The 16,469-nt window shown below is 49.5% G+C and overlaps 1 protein-coding gene across 1 annotated transcript in view; it reads right to left on the bottom strand.

The window, feature by feature from the left end:
• Nucleotides 1–475: 475 nt before the first annotated feature.
• Nucleotides 476–16,469, bottom strand: part of Uqcc1 (ubiquinol-cytochrome c reductase complex assembly factor 1) — an 84,922-nt gene continuing 68,928 nt past the window's right edge. The window contains exons 8-10 of the mRNA XM_050150674.1: nt 12,819–12,896; nt 5,101–5,214; nt 476–2,111 (exon numbers count right to left, since the gene is read on the bottom strand). Of these exons, the coding sequence (XP_050006631.1) occupies nt 1,977–2,111; nt 5,101–5,214; nt 12,819–12,896 (327 nt within the window). The 3' untranslated portion in view covers nt 476–1,976. The remainder of the gene's footprint in view (nt 2,112–5,100; nt 5,215–12,818; nt 12,897–16,469) is intronic.

Genomic DNA, 16,469 nt, shown 5'->3' with positions numbered 1-16,469 from the left:
GAGTCAACCTAAGAGCCTGTGGCCTATTGAGTCCCCGAGTTTTAGCTTGAAGATGGGAGGGTGGTGTGGCAACTGATGCATCCGATCATGAATAAGGACCCCGGGAATCAAAGCCCAGCTCCACGCTAAGAGTTGCTGGAGCCCAACACCGAATTCTAAAGATACAATCTCTACAAGCAAGGGCCATTTTCCGTTGCTGGATTCAGCTAGTGTTTGCATGAACACAGAATCTAAGAAAGGTGGGTAAGGGTACCAGGATGGGCCCGAGTGACCTTTGAAATGGCTGCAAACTCAAGGTTCCCTGACAGGAAAGCAATCCCAGTAGCTAAACTGGTGCCGTGTGCTGGGATCTGTGGCTGGGGAGCTGCCCTGGGCAGCAAATGGGTTAACGCTCAAATAACTTTTATATATGAATTAATGTGCAGAGCTAGGAGCCAATCTGTCCCATTAATTTTTCCATCCATTCCAGGAGCAGTTAGGTACACACAGGAAAGTTTATTTTGGTGCGTGGCATACTTCACTCCATTAAAAATAAATTAATCAGCAAATTCCTGCCTGGCTCGCCTCTGGTTTATGAAAACAGTGCCCAGATGTAATGAGTTACAAGGTGTTACTATCTCACACTCACAGAGGACGCTTCACTCCAGGGCCCCGCTCGCGACAAAAGCATCTTAAATAAACCAACGGAAGGCGGCTTGATTTGTAATGTTTTCACAGAAGTGGCGTATAGCTCACAGTATAGAGTTTCTGTATGTGACTCATTTTATAGCAATTCAATGAAGGAAGCTGGATGGGGGAGGGAGGGACACGACGGGACCCACCCCCTTCCCTCAATTTCAGAAAACCTTCCAAGAGATGACCCAAGCTCTCAGAGAGGAGAGAACAGGCCCCCTATGTACTCAGACCAGGTGCCCCTTCCAGTACATGCTCTAGAAGCTGGGGAGGGGGTGGAGACCGGGCTTCGGCTGGGGCTTGGGATGGTACCAATAGGCAAGGAAGAATGCTCTTGCTATCTTGTGTCAAATGAGGCTGAGAGAGGAAAGTCAGAGCATTCCTTCCCAGTCCACTGTGGGTGACAAAGGGACTTTTGTCCTCAAGACCTCTTTCTAAATGACTTAGGATATGATGAGCCCCTTGGCCCACAAAGGCCTCCTGGGTCCCAGAGAATGCGCCTGGCAGACTGTGTTTTGCCCACACAAGGACTCCTCTCTGTGAACTGGAGACAGGAGCGGGAGCAGAGAGCGGCCGGAGCTAATTCTCGAGCGTGGAGCATCCACCATCTGGCCTATGTTTCTTTGTTTTGTTTTGTTTTGTTTTTGAGACAGGGTTTCTCTGTGTAGCCCTGGCTGTCCTGGAACTCACCTTTGTAGACCAGACTGGCCTCAAACTCAGAGATTAGCCTGCCTCTGCCTCCCATTGCTGGGATTAAAGACATGTGCCACCACATCCGGCCTTCCTATGTTTCTAAAAGACCCTGGAACAAAGAAGAACCATGGCAGAAATAAGTTGGTTTTTTTAATGGCTACTTCAACCCCATGGCTCACAGCTGGGGGCCAGTATATGGTTACCCATCTTGACTTAGCACTAGAAACTGCTCCTAGGCACAGGGGGACCTGGGTGGGTGGGTGGGTGGGCCCAGTTTCTAACCAACTCATCCCTTCCTCAGCCTTCTGGAAAAGCTCTCAGTCACGTGTGTTGCTTAAGGGACTTGGGAAGTGTGCTTGGGGCTTCTCTTGAGGGAGGTAACATGTCAGAAGAGCGAGAGGATCCCCCCACCACACACACAAGCAGGACTCCCACTGGATCAGACTCCTAGGCTCAGAAGAAGAAACTCAACACAAATGAGCTGAGTATTCAACAGGTGCTGTTCAAAAGTCAGTTCAGGCCACCTTCTTCAGGGTCCGGAGACAAACAGGCACTTCTTCCATGGAGGTTCCTCCAAGCCAGCCAGCTAACTGTCCAGAGGGGCCAGTGTCTCAAAGGCCCTCATCATTGTAAGTAGGAGTATGGGGCTTCAAGATGCTTTGTGGGTTCTTTTCCACCAGAGGGCGCCATTTCACTTCCCCTGTCAGAAGCAGATCCTCACCGTTCATGGAGTCCAGGTATTGCATCTGGAAGTAGAGAGCAGGGGACAGAGAAAAGGCATAAGTGGGGGTGGCAGAGACAGCTTCCCCAAGGGGAGGAGAGGGAAGAGGAAGGAGGAGAAGAGAAGGGGAGGGAGTGGTGGTGGCAATCTGACGGTCCAGCTCCCAGATTACAGCACTAAGGGAATTTGGAGAAATAATGGTCTAGGGCAGTGGTTCTCAATGTGTGGGTCATGTGACCCCTTGGGGCGAACAACCCTTCTCAAAGGGGTCACATATCAGATATCCTGCATATCAGGCATTTACATTACAATTCATAACAGTAGCAAAATTACAGTTACAAAGTAGCAACGACCCAGCTGCAACAAAGTAATTTTATGGTGAGGTCCCCACAATGTGAGGAGCCGCACTAAAGGGCCGCAGCATCAGGAAGGTTGAGAGCCACTGACCTAGGGAATCACACAGTCGATGTTTTAGGAAATTCCTATCACATATCGCTGCTCCACCCATCCCCTATAAGGGACACTGAACCTCTCCTACCCCTCATTACAAGTTCTTGCAGGCCAAGAAGGTAGAACAGATGATTTCCGGAAATCTACTCTCTGCCTACTCTCTGTCTACTCTCTGCCTGTCACTGCTGCTGCACAAAGTGGTCACTTTTGAAACTTTGTCCCCTGGTCGGAGAGCAGCCGGAAATGTGTATCTTACGAAGCACGGCGGGGGGGAGGGGGCAGTGAAGTGCATGCAGAATACTGGCACACCAACACTTTTCCTAACGTCTTTGACACCTTCATCCTTTCGTGGTCCTGATGCTGCCCGGTGGGTCCAGTTTGTCCTGCCCCACATGGCAGACTCCCTTATGGGGAGAGCAAGGAAGACTGGGGCTTCATCTTAGACCTTGGATCATCTCCTCTCCAAGAGCACACTGCTCCTGTGTCATTTTGAGACTGCCTCTTGAACTTAGCCCCAGTCTCTGACCCGAGAGCCCAGCATTCCAGGGTCTGCAGTTCAACTCCACCATAGGCCACACCTCGCTCCAGCTCCTCCACCACTTTGCCTACATCCTGGGTTAACTTTAACTGCAGATGGATTACCAAATAGTAACCAATTTATTGTGTGGGACCAGAGACAGCTCAAGGCCCAGCTTCCCGGGCTGCCCCGACACACCATGTCAGAACATGCCTTTTCCTGGCTTCCCCAGCACCCTCCTGAACCCAGCTCACACTACGGACTGGCCAACTGCCTCCAGGGCTGCCTGTGTGCTTGTCTGGCTCCTTGCACTCTGCTCAGCCCAGGCCTGACACGGCAGGTGTGCTCAGGCGTGACAGAACTGAGCCCCCATCAGAAGTTCCTTGCTTTCTTAGGGCCCCACCACTGCCCACTTCTAAGGGGGCCAAATGAGGGACACTAGTTATGGCAAACCCTCCTTTTGGGACCCCTGGAGAGAGGATCTGGCTGTGCCTTGTCATGGCCTCTGGCACGAGCCCACCAGGACAGATGGGAAAGAATGGGTGGGTCTCTAAAAAACGTGTTTACTTTGCCAATTTCAACTCCTGTCTAAGGGTGAGTCTCTAGCCACAGTGCCTTCGCCCTGGCTCTGGTGGATCTGAAGAACAGGCAAATGGCAGTGTTGGCCTCTGGGACTCCCTACGCTCTGGCTACCAACAGCCTCAGCAACCAGCTAGTCCCATTAGCCTGTCTCCTCCAGAGCTGGGGTCTGGCCTTCCCTGTCCTGCTTGTTGGAGGTTAGCAAGGCCATGGAGGTGAACTCAAGGATTACTATGGCATGGTGCCCTTTCAGCCCCAGGGGCCAAGTCCATGAAGCAAAGGTGTGACTCACTGACAGCTCAAGCTGGTGAGCTGTCTGCAGCAGCTGTGGCCTCTAGTGGTTAAATGATTCACCCAGCTTGGGTTCTGAGGCCAGTCGTGCAGGGTGAACCACTGGGAGACCCCAGAAAAGCCTCCACGGCCCGCCTCAGGATGAGTGAATCCATTCATGCAGAAGGCATGTGTTTCTAATCCATGCAGGATCTAGGGCGGGAGAGCAGGAGTTAATTCTGCCCTGTGCTCAAGCAGTCCTCACAAGGAGCTCCTCCCGGAAGCCTTAGGGTCAGGAATCCTGAAAAGCCAGAGGGGTAGGGACCTGGCATGGGGACCCTGCTTGACAGTGCAGAATAGCCGGTGGGGAGAGCTGGAGAAGCGTCTGTCGGGTGCTGCCTGGAGCCTGGTTCTGCCAGCAGTCAGGAGTACAGGAATGCACACAGGCACAGTGGGTGACATTATGCCTCCTGCCACATTTCCAGGACTGAGAGCATAGTACTTAGCCTGGCACCTAGCACCAGCAGGTAACGAAACAGCAAATGAATACCGCGGCTTTCTGAAAGTAGCAGGCTCTTCCTTTCCTCTCTGTCCCCACTTCTGGGATCCTCAGCCTGGTTCACAGCTGGATACTAAAGGTGCCCATTCTTTGTTCACAGTTGGACACAAAGTGTGCTTGGTCCTCACTGTTGTTGTTTTTTGTTTGTTTTGCTGTCTCGTGCACCCCGCCCCCCACAGGGTGTGTATGTAGCCCTGACTGTCCTGACACCCTCTCTATGTCGACCAAGCTGGCCTCGAACGCACAGGACCCTGTCTGCTTCTGCCTCTGCTCCCCAAGTGCCACTATGCCTGGTCAAAGATGTTCATGTTTAAGCTATGCCTGGTGGCTCACAGATGAAGACAGGAGGATCAGGAATCCAAGGCCAGGCTGGGCTACATGAAACCTGAAAGGAAGAAGAATGGAGGAAGGGAGGGAGGGAGGAAGGGAGGGAGGGAGGGAGGGAGGGAGGGAGGGAGGGAGGAAGGAAGGAAGGAAGGGAGGCTAGTTCTCATTAGTGCTTGCTCCTGATGTGGTTGGACCAGAACCCCTTAAACTAGCTCCTGGTCAGTCAGCCTCTCATGACCTTCCAAGATGCTAGCACCATGCACTTAGGGAGACTCAACTGCCACCAGCTGTGAGCAGGGAGAGGCCGCTAACCTGTTTCCTCACGTACTCCACCAGCAATTCAAGCTGCCGAGGGTCTTCACATTTCTGGTTGAAGAAGGTTCTCCAGAGGGCAGCAGCTAGCCCATGATCATCCGAAAGGATCCCCTAGAACATAGAACGAGATATGTCTTGCAGAGCTGTGATACAAAAGCTGGGATGTTTGAACAGGAGACCAACTTTTTTTTTTTTTTTTTTTGAAGTGTGGGCGGGGGTTTGCTGAGACAGGGTTTTACTGTGTAGCTCTGGCTGGCCTGAAACTCATTCTGTAGACCAGGCTGGCCTGAAACTTGCTCTGCAGACCAGGACAGAACTCACAAAGTTGTCTCTGCCTCCCGAGTGTTTCTTTTTTTTTGTTTAGAAGTAAATTTTATTTTTATTTTATGTATATGAGGGTTTGGCTGTATGTATATCACGTGAGTTCCTGCTACCCATGGAGGCCAGAAGAGGGTGTCAGATCCCCTGGAACTGGAGTTGCAGTGAGCCATAATGTGGGTGCTGGGAGTTAAACCTGGCTCCTCTGACTGGAAGAACAGTCAGTGCTCTTCATCATCAAGTCATCTCTCCAGCCCCTCAATATTTTTCTATACAGGAGGAGGACTGGCTAAGGTAATACAGAGCTGGCACCCACCTTCCAGGTATGGCCACTCACCTACACCCACTGTCCCTGGAGTAGGCAATGAATGTCTGCAGGACCCAGCAAGGGTAGTGTGGCAGCCATACTTCTGCTGCTGTTCACAGGGTGCGGGCCGGCAGCATTGCAAGTCTGTGTTTGCCTGGGCATGGGGATGGGTGCGAACTGCTCACACTTGCTTGGTCCAAGGTCACACACCTGCAAGGTAGCTGGCTCTTTGGGAAAGGGAACTAGGTGCCTTGCCTTTGCTGACACCCATCGGGCAATGACAGGCCCAGACTCTGAGGAAAGGAACAGGCTGTTTAGTAGGTTTGTCATGGGCCACAAGAGTCGCATAGGGCAATGCTCAGAACCTGTCTGTGTGCCCGATATTGCCTCTACTGGCACTGGGAACTCTGTTTGGAAGCCCAGATATTATTATAGAGGCCAATTACAGCCATTTTCTAGCTCAGACCTCTAGGGCAGGGAGGATGAAGGGAACTGAAGGGAAAGGCCCTGAGAAGTGCTTCTGCCTTTGTGCCAAAGTAGGACATGAAACTGAAGCGTTGCCTTGGACTCAGAAGGCTGGACCACAGTCAGGGTCAATGGTTATGGCTAAATCCGAGTCTTAGGGCTTCTTGGATACTCAGAGAGATGGAAACAGCGTTCTCAAAGGGGTGGGGTGGTGCATGGCTATCGCCCCAGGACTTGCGTGGTAGACGTGAAAGAAAATACTCGCTCTACCTACAGCATCCTCGAATTACAAAGATGAGGTAATGTGGCCTGGGGGTGTGGCTCGGTGGTGGAATACTTGCTTAGTGTCTTCAAAGCCCTGGAGTCCTAGCACCACCACACAAAAAGGAAAGGCTTTTTAAAAATAATTATACTTATTGATTCTGCATGCATGTGGGTATGGGCGTGCACACACCACAGAGAGTGTGCAGAGGGCAAAGGAAAGCTTGCAAGGTTTGGTTCTCTCCTTTCACCGGGTGGGCCCTGGGATCCTGCCTGGCCCAGAAAGCTTGGTGGTAACTCTCACCAGCACAGCCTTTTGATTTTTGTGACAGTCTCATGTACCCAAGGCTGCCCTCAAACTCTCTAGATAGCCAAGGGAGACCTTGGATTCCCGACCCTCTCTGCCTACTAGAATTACAGGCCCGTGCCATTGTGCCAGGCTACAAAGCCATTTTAAAAAGTGATATGCATTGGGTACAATCAACAAAAGCATGTTTTAGCTGGAAGCTAACAGAGTTGAGATGACAGTGGGATCTGGGAGCCAGACTACCTAAGTTCAATGCCAGCTCTGTCGCTTTATGGTAGTGTGGCCTTTGCAAAGCTGTTAGCCCCTCTGGAGCCTCAGTTTCTCACTCGTTAACTGAGCCTGATTAATTCCTGTCCCACAGAGTTGAATTAAAGAGACAATGTCCATGGGAGGCTCTCAGCCTAGTAAGGATTACAAAGACACAGGGACACTTCGTGCTCTAGCCTCATGGCCCTGTGGTATATAAGGTTGACTCCAGGTTCAACCTACATGCTGGGAGTTAACAGACAGGTGGGAAGCAGTCCACCCACTTGAGGTGTCTTCTGCTGAAGAACTCCCCCAGGTCCATAGCTGAAGACTGTCCTGATGTGATGGCTGAGCTGGGGAAATCCGCTTCTCCTAGCAGGAGGCAACGACGGCCAAGGACAAGCTCGGGCACATCGTCCTCCCGCGAGCCATTTGCTAACAAAACAGCTCGCCTGTGTGTGAAGTGCCCTGGGCACAGGCGGGACGCTGCTGGCAGAGACCCACTTATGTGATATGGGAAGGTGAGATGGAGTGTCAAATGGGCTTGGAGAATGAGCAGAGCCCAGAAAAAGAGAAGCAGGGGAGTCACAGCTTGCTGCAATCAGGGATCCCTGGAGCTGCAAATGCATACAGAGGGGTCCTGAGCAGTTAGAGGGCAGAGGGGGACTCAGGAGGCGCTGGCCCTTCGAAGAACCTGTTTCAGATTCCCAGGTCTCCTTGCCAGCTAGCGTCTAATGATTACCTGTACCATAGAGCACAGGTATCATTACCCCCACTCAGATAAGTACTGAGATTCAGGGGTTAGCGAGGTAATTGGTGTTGAGAGAGGAACCGACCTGCATTGCTGAGGTCAGGGGATGGTGCCTGCCTAGCCATCACCCAGCCCTGGCACAGATCCAGAGTGCTGAAAATGGCAGACTCCAACACCAGACCCAGCTGCTGCCTTCTTCCCATCAGACTGCTAGGAACTCATTGGAAACAAACGGGAGTCTATTCAAGTGCACAAATCTGAATGGCAAGAAGCAGAAGAGGAGAAAAGTACCAAGCATTACGGTGTAGGGCCAATTTCCCACAGTCTAGTATGGGCCCACTGTTACCTCATGGCATAAAAGAAGGCATTCCTTAGGAAATTAGGGTGTGTGGTCTAGAGTAACAGAGGAAGATGTGGTACTGCCCTTGAGTGGCGACTCCCATTATGTGCCTAGCACAATGCTAAGAGCACACAGTCCTAGCGACTGGGCTCAGTTCTCAGGGTCTTGCGATCCAGAAGGAAGAAGGTAGCACAGAGCAAAATCTTGGGCAGTGAACAAATGCTAAATTCCTTGGTGAGACCATCGCTGCCTTTGCCTCCTCGTTCTTCAGTCTTTCCTTCTGAGTAAGTCTGAGTAAGTCTGTGGAGAGCTCCTCCCTGCCTCTGTATCGTCCACTGCTAGTCTCCATCAGTGCCCTCTATTAGTGAGAAACATGCGTCTGCTTAGTCAGTACTGACTTGTGTGCCGCTGTCTCAGGAACTCCACCGGGCAAGAGACTGAACCATGCTTGATTCACCAACATTTTCCTCATCTACCACACGTGATAAATATGCCAAAAAACACTGATGAAGGACAGATACATGGTGAAATGAAGAGTAAAAGCCAGAGAGATCTAGAGAGCTTAGGAAAGAAGTGACCTATAAGAATAGGGAGGAACATCTGGGCAGTGGTGGCACACGCCTTTAATCCCAGCACCCAGGAGGTAGACGCAGGTAGACTTCTTGAGTTTCAGGCCAGTCTGGTCTACAGAGTGAGTTTCAGAACATCCAGGGTTACCAAAGAAATTGTTTAAAAAAAAAAAAAAACAACTAAAACTAAAACTGAAACAAAAAACAAACAAACAAACAAAACCGAATAGGGTTGGGAATCACTATGTGTGTGCTGGGAATTGAACTCAGAACCTCTGAAAGAGAAGCCAGTGCTCTTAGCTGCTGAGCCGTCTCTCCAGCCCCATTAAGTTAGCCTTTAAAGAGATGGGGAGGCTGGGCAATGGTGGCGCACGCCTTTAATCCCAGCACTTGTGAGGCAGAGGCAGGCAGATCTCTGTGAGTTCGAGACCAGCCTGGTCTACAGAGCTAGTTCCAAGACAGGCTCCAAAGCCACAGAGAAACCCTGTCTGGAAAAACAAAATAAGGAAAGAAAGAAAGAGAGAGAGAGAGAGGGAGAGAGAGAGAGAGAGAGAGAGAGGGAGGGAGGGAGGGAGGGAGGGAGAGGGAGATGGGGAGGGAGGGAGAGGGAGAGAGGGAGGGAGGGAGAGGGAGGGAGGGAGTAGGAGGAAAGCTGCAGGACATTCTAATCAACAGAGAAAATGCATACACACGGAGTGTCCTTCACAATAACAAGCTGACTGCCCCCTTCCCAGCTACTGACTTCAACATTCAATGGCCAGAAGGGCAGCGAGGCCAAAGACCCCCCTCGGAGGACAGGCAATGAGAGACAGCTAGAGAGGACACGCAACAGCACATCAGCTCACACAGGCCTGTGATATGGTGAAGCATCTGAGCTCAACAGACAGGAAGACAGGGAGGGAAGGATGAGCCAGCCACACGTGAAAGGCTCTCTGCAGACCGGTGCGGCCCAACCAAACTTTCCTCACTGTCTACCAAGGTGGCTTCTGGCCCGCGGTTATGGAGCACCAATGGGATCAACACGATGAGGCCGTGACAAGTTTATTTAATGAAATCGAGAACAGTGGCAAGCAGCTCATCTTGGGCAGGTCCAGAACATTGTGACTATAAGAGTGTTCTGAAAAACGGCCGCACTGCGCGCTTGCAGCTTCTCTGAAGTTCCTTGGGTTCCAATCCACAATGGCCGAGTCTAACACAAATTTTACCCCATTTTGTATGTGATTCACATGCACTTCAAAATCTAAAAAAAGCTGTTCTGGCTGGACTTACTCATCTCATCTAAACCATCTGGGAACTTTTGTTGTTGTTGTTGTTTATTTTTTACTTAATTTTATATCATGCGCCTTGGTGTTTTGTCTGTGTCAGGTCCCCTGGAACTGGAGTTGCCGACAGTTGTGAGCTGCCATGTGAGTGCTGGGAATTGAACCCTGGTCCTCTGGAAGGGTAGCCAGTGCTCTTAACTGCTGAGCCATCTCTCCAGCCCCTTGGGAACTTTTACATCTATGGCTGTCCCATACCAGTTAAGACAGAAACTTTGGGTAATGGATTCTTGCCACTGAAATTTCTAGAAAGTATCCCAGGTAACTAGCATATTTTCCAAGCTTTCTGTTCATGCCACCTGGGTGCTTGCTAAAGAACCAGGTGGCTCCTACTGGAGCAAAGCCTTCAGAGGGGTTTAGGGATCAGATTTAAAGTGTCTCCTGGGTGCAGAACATGGGCTCCAGCAGACGGTCCTAGACCCATGAACATACAGACAGCAACAAGTGAACTCAGGGGGGGGGGTGAAAGAAAAAAGAGAAGAGAAGAGAAAAGAAGAGAAGAGAAGAGAAGAGAAGAGAAGAGAAGAGAAGAGAAGAGAAGAGAAGAGAAGACCAGATGAAGTTGGAAGGGAAAGGTGGTAGGGGAATTGTAGGAGAGGGAATGGGAGGTGGATTTAATCAAAACACATGATATGCGTGCATGAAATTCTCAAACAATGAAGCAGGAGACTTAAAAAATGGGCTGGAAACATAGCTCAGCTGGCAGAGTGCTTGCCTAGAATGCACAAAGCCCTGGGCTCAATCCCTAACATGAACAAACTGATGGTAGAACATGCCAGCCGAGATTACAGGCATGTGCCACCATGCCCAGTTTCACTCAGTTCAGAGAATCAAACCCAGGGCTTTGTGAATTCTGGGCAAGGGATCTACCTGCCGAGCTACACCCCAGCCCTACTCTGTACATTTCTTCCCCTCTGCATCGCATGCCAAGCACCGTGTTAGACATCAGAAACAATTGGGCATTGTCACTTCCCAGAAGAAACCCACACCCAGCCAGGTGACAGATGGTTAATGCTGGGAAGTGCTGTGAGCGGCCACAGCTGGTGGAATGAGCTCAGCCTGGGGAAGGTCAGGATCCTTTCCTAGGAGGCGGTGCTCGCACAAAGTCGGGAGTTAGCCACAAAATGAGCTTAAAAGCACAACATTTATCAAGAAAAAGCAGAGGTATGATGAGTGCTGGGAGGGCGTATTTCCATAATAAAGCTGGTGGGCTGGGAAATAACACACAATATGGATGAACCTGGAGACACACTTCTAGGTGAAATAAGCCAGCCACAAAAGAGCAGACACTGTAAGATTCTACTCACATGAGTTCCTAGTCAATTCAGAGAAACAGAAAATAAAAGAGTGGTTGCCAGGGACTGGGAGGAGGAGGAAATGGAGAACTGGCATTCACTGGGCAGACTTTCAGTTTGAGATTGTGACTGTTCAACAAGCATAGCTCCGTGCATTAAGCACTCTACAGAAAAGTGTGCAGGAGTAACCGTTGGCATAGAGGCAAGGAATTGCTGTCTGTGCACAGGGGACACCTGGAAGGAGACTCAATGGTCTATGACGACTTCTCCTTTGGGGCCGGAGAAGAACTAGGTCTTTATTTGTATTTCAAGCAGATATGTACAGTTTTGTGGACTTTAAAAATAAGTATATGCAGCTAGGTGTGATGGCCACGCCTTCAATCCCAGCACTTGGGAGGGAGAGGCAGAGGAGAGGCCAGTGGATCTCTGAGTTTGAGGCCAGCTTCCTCTACAGAGGGACTTCCCCAGGACAGCCAGGGCTACACAGAGAAACACTGCCTTGAAACCACAAAAATGAGCATACTGGGGGCTGGAAAGATGGCTCAGCAGTCTAGAGCATTTGTTGCCCTTGCAGAGGAACTGGACTCAATTCCCAGCTTCCACATCCATCCTCACAAGCATCCTCACTCCAGTCCCAGAGGATCCAGTGCCCCTTTAGGCCTGCACAGGCACCAGGCACTCACGGATCACACAAACACAGAGGCAAAAAGTTCATACACAAAAACGAGTATAAAGTGCTGCTTTAAAATGAAAAATACAACAGAATACATTTGTCCCACAGATCATGCTGTTGACATATGAGTGTCTTGCATTCTCTGGCAAGAGCTGGGACCATAGCAGTGTCTGATTCGCCTTTGGCCCCATCCAGCACTCAGCGGGCACTCAATGCTAATGTGTTAAAGGCTTGATCAAATTATACAATGTTCTCTTTCCCCAAGCACTCAAAGAAGGCGAAGAAATTAATAGTAAGCAAAAACGGCAAGCGGAGAATATGGTCCTCAAGGTTTCTTTCACACAATCCCCTCAAGGCTGGAGATGGCTCAGCGGCTACAAGCGCCAGCTGCTCTTACAGAGGTCACAAGTGTGGTTCTGAGCGCACAAATCAGTGAATCACAACTGCCTGTAACTTCAGCTCTGGGGGATCGAGCACCCTCTTCTGGCTTCTGCAGGTACACACACATACACACACACACACACACACACACACACGCACATGTACATACACATACATGTAGGGGGAGGCTTTGCCGGGACTGGCTGTGGTTGTGTACCACTTTGGTTCTCAGCACCCACACTGTGTGTTTCACAACTTAAAATCCTTTAATTCCGGCTCCAGGGGATTGGTGCCCTTTCCTGGTCTCCACAGGCCCTGATATGCACTTTTACACACGTGTGCCAGACACTCACACAGACACATACACATTAAAAAAAAATTCTTTAAATGGGAAGGAAGAGGGGTGGAGGGAAGAAGGTTGGTGCGCCTTTTGGGGGGGGTTTGGGGGGGTGCTGGGGCCTAAGGCTCGACAAACGATCTTACCTCATCATATCCCAAGATTGCTGCATAGAAATTGCTTGTCATGAGGGCCATGTTCTTCTTTAGGAGATAGGAATTAACCTACAAAAACAAAGGTAAGAAAGTAAGGAAAAGCATGATGTCCTTAGCTGTCACAGTTATGAAAGAGAAAGGGACTCAGTTTAAGCGGCCAGTCTATTTCCAAGTCCCCGGCTGTCAGGATTTTCCACAATGAAACTGTCACTTCGTTCAGGTTTTGATTCAAAACTACATTCATTTTAATGACTCAACCTTCAACTACACGAGTGCTTTGCATTAGTGCTGATCAGCACAAAAGATCAGAAACAGTCTGGGTACTGGACCACACAGCCCAGCATAGAAAAACAGGCCCACTCCTGTAACCCCTAGCTCGGTGTGTGTGTATGCAAATATGCATGTTCAAGTTCAAGGTCATAATAAGGTCGTACAGCCTGGACCAAATGCCACCTTGTCCCGAAAACAACAGAAGGGCCACTGAGATGGTTTGGCAGGCAAAGGTGCTTGCTACCAAGTCTGACAACAGAGTTCGAGCCCCAGGACCCACACGATGGAAGGAGAAAAGTGACACCTACAGGTTGTTCTCTGACCTCCATATGCACACACACATCAGTAAGTAAATGTAATTTAAATTATTATTGTCTTATTAATATGTATATGTATGTAAAATACCTGAATGAAGTTACCTATGGGAGGAAAAATTCATTTTGGTTCACAGTTCTAAGAGGACACAGTCCACTGAGCAATGGAAGATGTGGCTGTAGGCAAATGGCGGGGAGTGAGGCTGCTAGTTCACATCTTGGTGGGTCGGGAAGCAGAAAGCTTGGAGCAGAAGTGAGGCCCTACTGTACTCCTCAAAGTCTGGCCCCCTGCAATACTCCCCCTCCAGGTAGCCGCCATTTCAAGGGTTCCACAGCCTAACAGGTCCATCACCTAGAAACTAAGTGTCTAGACACATGAGCCTGTAGGGGGACAGTTTACATTCAAAGTATAACACACAATAAATCAAAGACAGAGTGACTTTTATCCTGGGGTTCATAACTGGTCTCTGGAGGTCAGAAAAGGCAAAAGAGTTTAGGTTTAGACTCAGAAAACCCGGATTCAAGTCCTAACTCTGGTATATATTTTGGATGTGGTCTTGAGCAAGCCAAGCTCTCTGAGGCTGTTTTGTCTTCTTAAATGCCCTGCACACAAGAACTGTTTTCAAGAGCACAGAAGTCCATTTGCATTCATTCATTAAGTTAACAGCATACCCTGGAAGTCTTGGTAAATGGCAGCTAACTCTGCAAACACACGGAACTGTGAGTAAGACCTGCCTTGTTTACACAAAACTAAAACCAAAAGCAGTCCCAGTGCTTTACAGTCATGGACAATGTTCAGCAGTGAAGAGAGAATTGTGAGGTTCGAGGCTGGAAAATATGAGATTGCTGGTAGCTGGGCGTGTAAGCCATGACCTTTCCTCCCCACCTCCAAGCCAGGCCACATTAGCCACTGCTCCTTTGTGCTCTCCCCCTGGGTATACAGTATGGTTGGAGCTGCTTATACATGTCTTTCCCACCAGTCTGGGAGCTACTCAAGCTTGGGTCACAAGAAACAGGACTGAATTATTTTGGCACCCAAACACCTGGTCCCGGACAGGGGCTGAGACAGGCATAACGTAATAAATCCGTGCAAGGTCACCACCCAGGGCTGGGGATGTAGCTTAGGGCTGAGTACTTTCCTAGCATATGCGAGGCCAGGGGTTCAGCACCCCAAACAAACAAACAAAAGCAAAAAAGCAAGGGCCACTCATAGCATGCCCTCTCCAGTGACACAAATTCTTTTGTTTTTGCTAAAGAAGCACCTTCCCTGTTTCTGGAATTCCAGAAATATACACCACTGTATTTCTTCTTACTGCTTCATGCCACGGTGAGACTCAGAACAGGCCAGAGTTAGGAGTTCCTTCTGTCACGTGAGGACAAGAGGTCAGCTAGCCCTCTTAACACACTTGGGTTCTTCCTTACTTAGGGACTAGTTGTTCTTCTAAATGTGCAAGATGACCAGAGCCAAAAAAGCATGCCAGGGGCATCCAACATAAGGCAAGGCACCACTCCTAGGAAAACATTTACCCAAGCTGCTCAGACGGCAGAGTTAGCTTACGTTCCGCATCATGCCAACTAGCGTTGAAGCTGGAAGGGCCTTCGGGGATCACCTGGACCAGTGACCCCCAGGAAATAAATGGTGAAACGAGGCTCGGACACGGAAAGAGACAGACCCAAGGCTACACAGCAAGCTACCATCAGAGCGGGGTTGGAGCGGAGCAAATGGTCCCACTTCACCACCTAAAGGGTATTGCCAAAGATCCCCCAAATAGTATTCTGCAAAGCTTGGTTCTTGTTCTCCAGAGAGGCCCAGATAGGGACAAATGCATCATCTCATGGGAAGATGGCTGGCTGCTGAGTGCCTGGGGAGAGCTCAGTACAGCCAGGAGCTCACTGGTAGCCAGGTTCTACTCCAGTGCCCTCCTGTGAGCTCCCCATCACTTCTACAGAGAGAGGGCAAACTGCCCCAGCTAGGAATGGCTTTCTTATGTCACCACCCAGGCTAGACTAGCTCACGAGAAGGTCTCTTTCTGGGAGCCAGCGCAAGCTTCTCCTGCAGCACAGGGTCACTATGTATATATATGTATATGTGTATGTATATGTATATGTGTGTATATGTATATGTATGTCATGGTGAAATGACAGCACTGAGTCACTAGGCTCACCTCACTAGGTCCTTGATGCTAGAGCGTCCCTTTGCCGAACCCCAATTCTCCTCCACCCCCTTCACTTAAGCGTTTATCTGCTGGTGTGCAGGGTCCCTGTCTCCCCAATGCTGGATCACCCTAGATGGAGCATGTTGCTTATGAATACACGGATCCCCCCACAGAAGATGGTGTTGGGCTGTTTGCTCATTAAAATCTTATCCTTGTCCATAATGCTTTGCTTTTTATGAAAACCCATACATACTGAGCCACCACATGGGAAAGGCTCCTTTATGTCAGTTACTCATAGTTTCCCATTTATTTAAGCTATTAAAATTCATGCAGATATTTTATAAGCCATCAGGATTCGATGACTGCTATTACTGAATGTTTAATAATAAACTAAACAGAAGAAATCAGAGGGTTAAATGATGACTGCAATTCCTGTAATGACTTAATTAAATTTTTATTGAGTACATAAACTATGATGTCACTTCTAGCCAACCATGGCCCTGCTTTCGCAGCATGTCACAGGGTGGGAGCGCGCAATAGGAGGCTAGGCTAAATGAGCAGCAGGTCTCTGCTCAAGTGGGGGAGGGAGCAAGGCTCATGTAACACACTCAATAAATTATCCGTTCATTTTTAAACAAAGTCCATGAGTTATAATATATTTGCCATGCACTTTTTATGACATAATAAAAATGTTACCTTAAGGATTACTTAACACATACTACAAATGTTACAGCAGAGGCAGGCACAAGGGGCAAAGAAAACAAACATGAACAGGCCAGGGACGGGTCCCGGAGTTTATGTCCCGGGGGAACAGCACAGTATATTAAAAGGGGAATGCAAAAAACAGGGGGTGCAAGTGTTCAGGGTTACTAATCAGCAGGTTAATGAATGAGACAGCCGAC

Source organism: Alexandromys fortis, unplaced genomic scaffold (genome assembly GCF_014885135.2).
Source record: "Alexandromys fortis isolate MF-2015 unplaced genomic scaffold, M_Fortis_MF-2015_v1.1 scaffold_27, whole genome shotgun sequence".
Taxonomy (NCBI): domain Eukaryota; kingdom Metazoa; phylum Chordata; class Mammalia; order Rodentia; family Cricetidae; genus Alexandromys; species Alexandromys fortis.
Note: the sequence above shows the minus strand (reverse complement) of the source record. Positions and strands in the feature narration are given on the sequence as shown.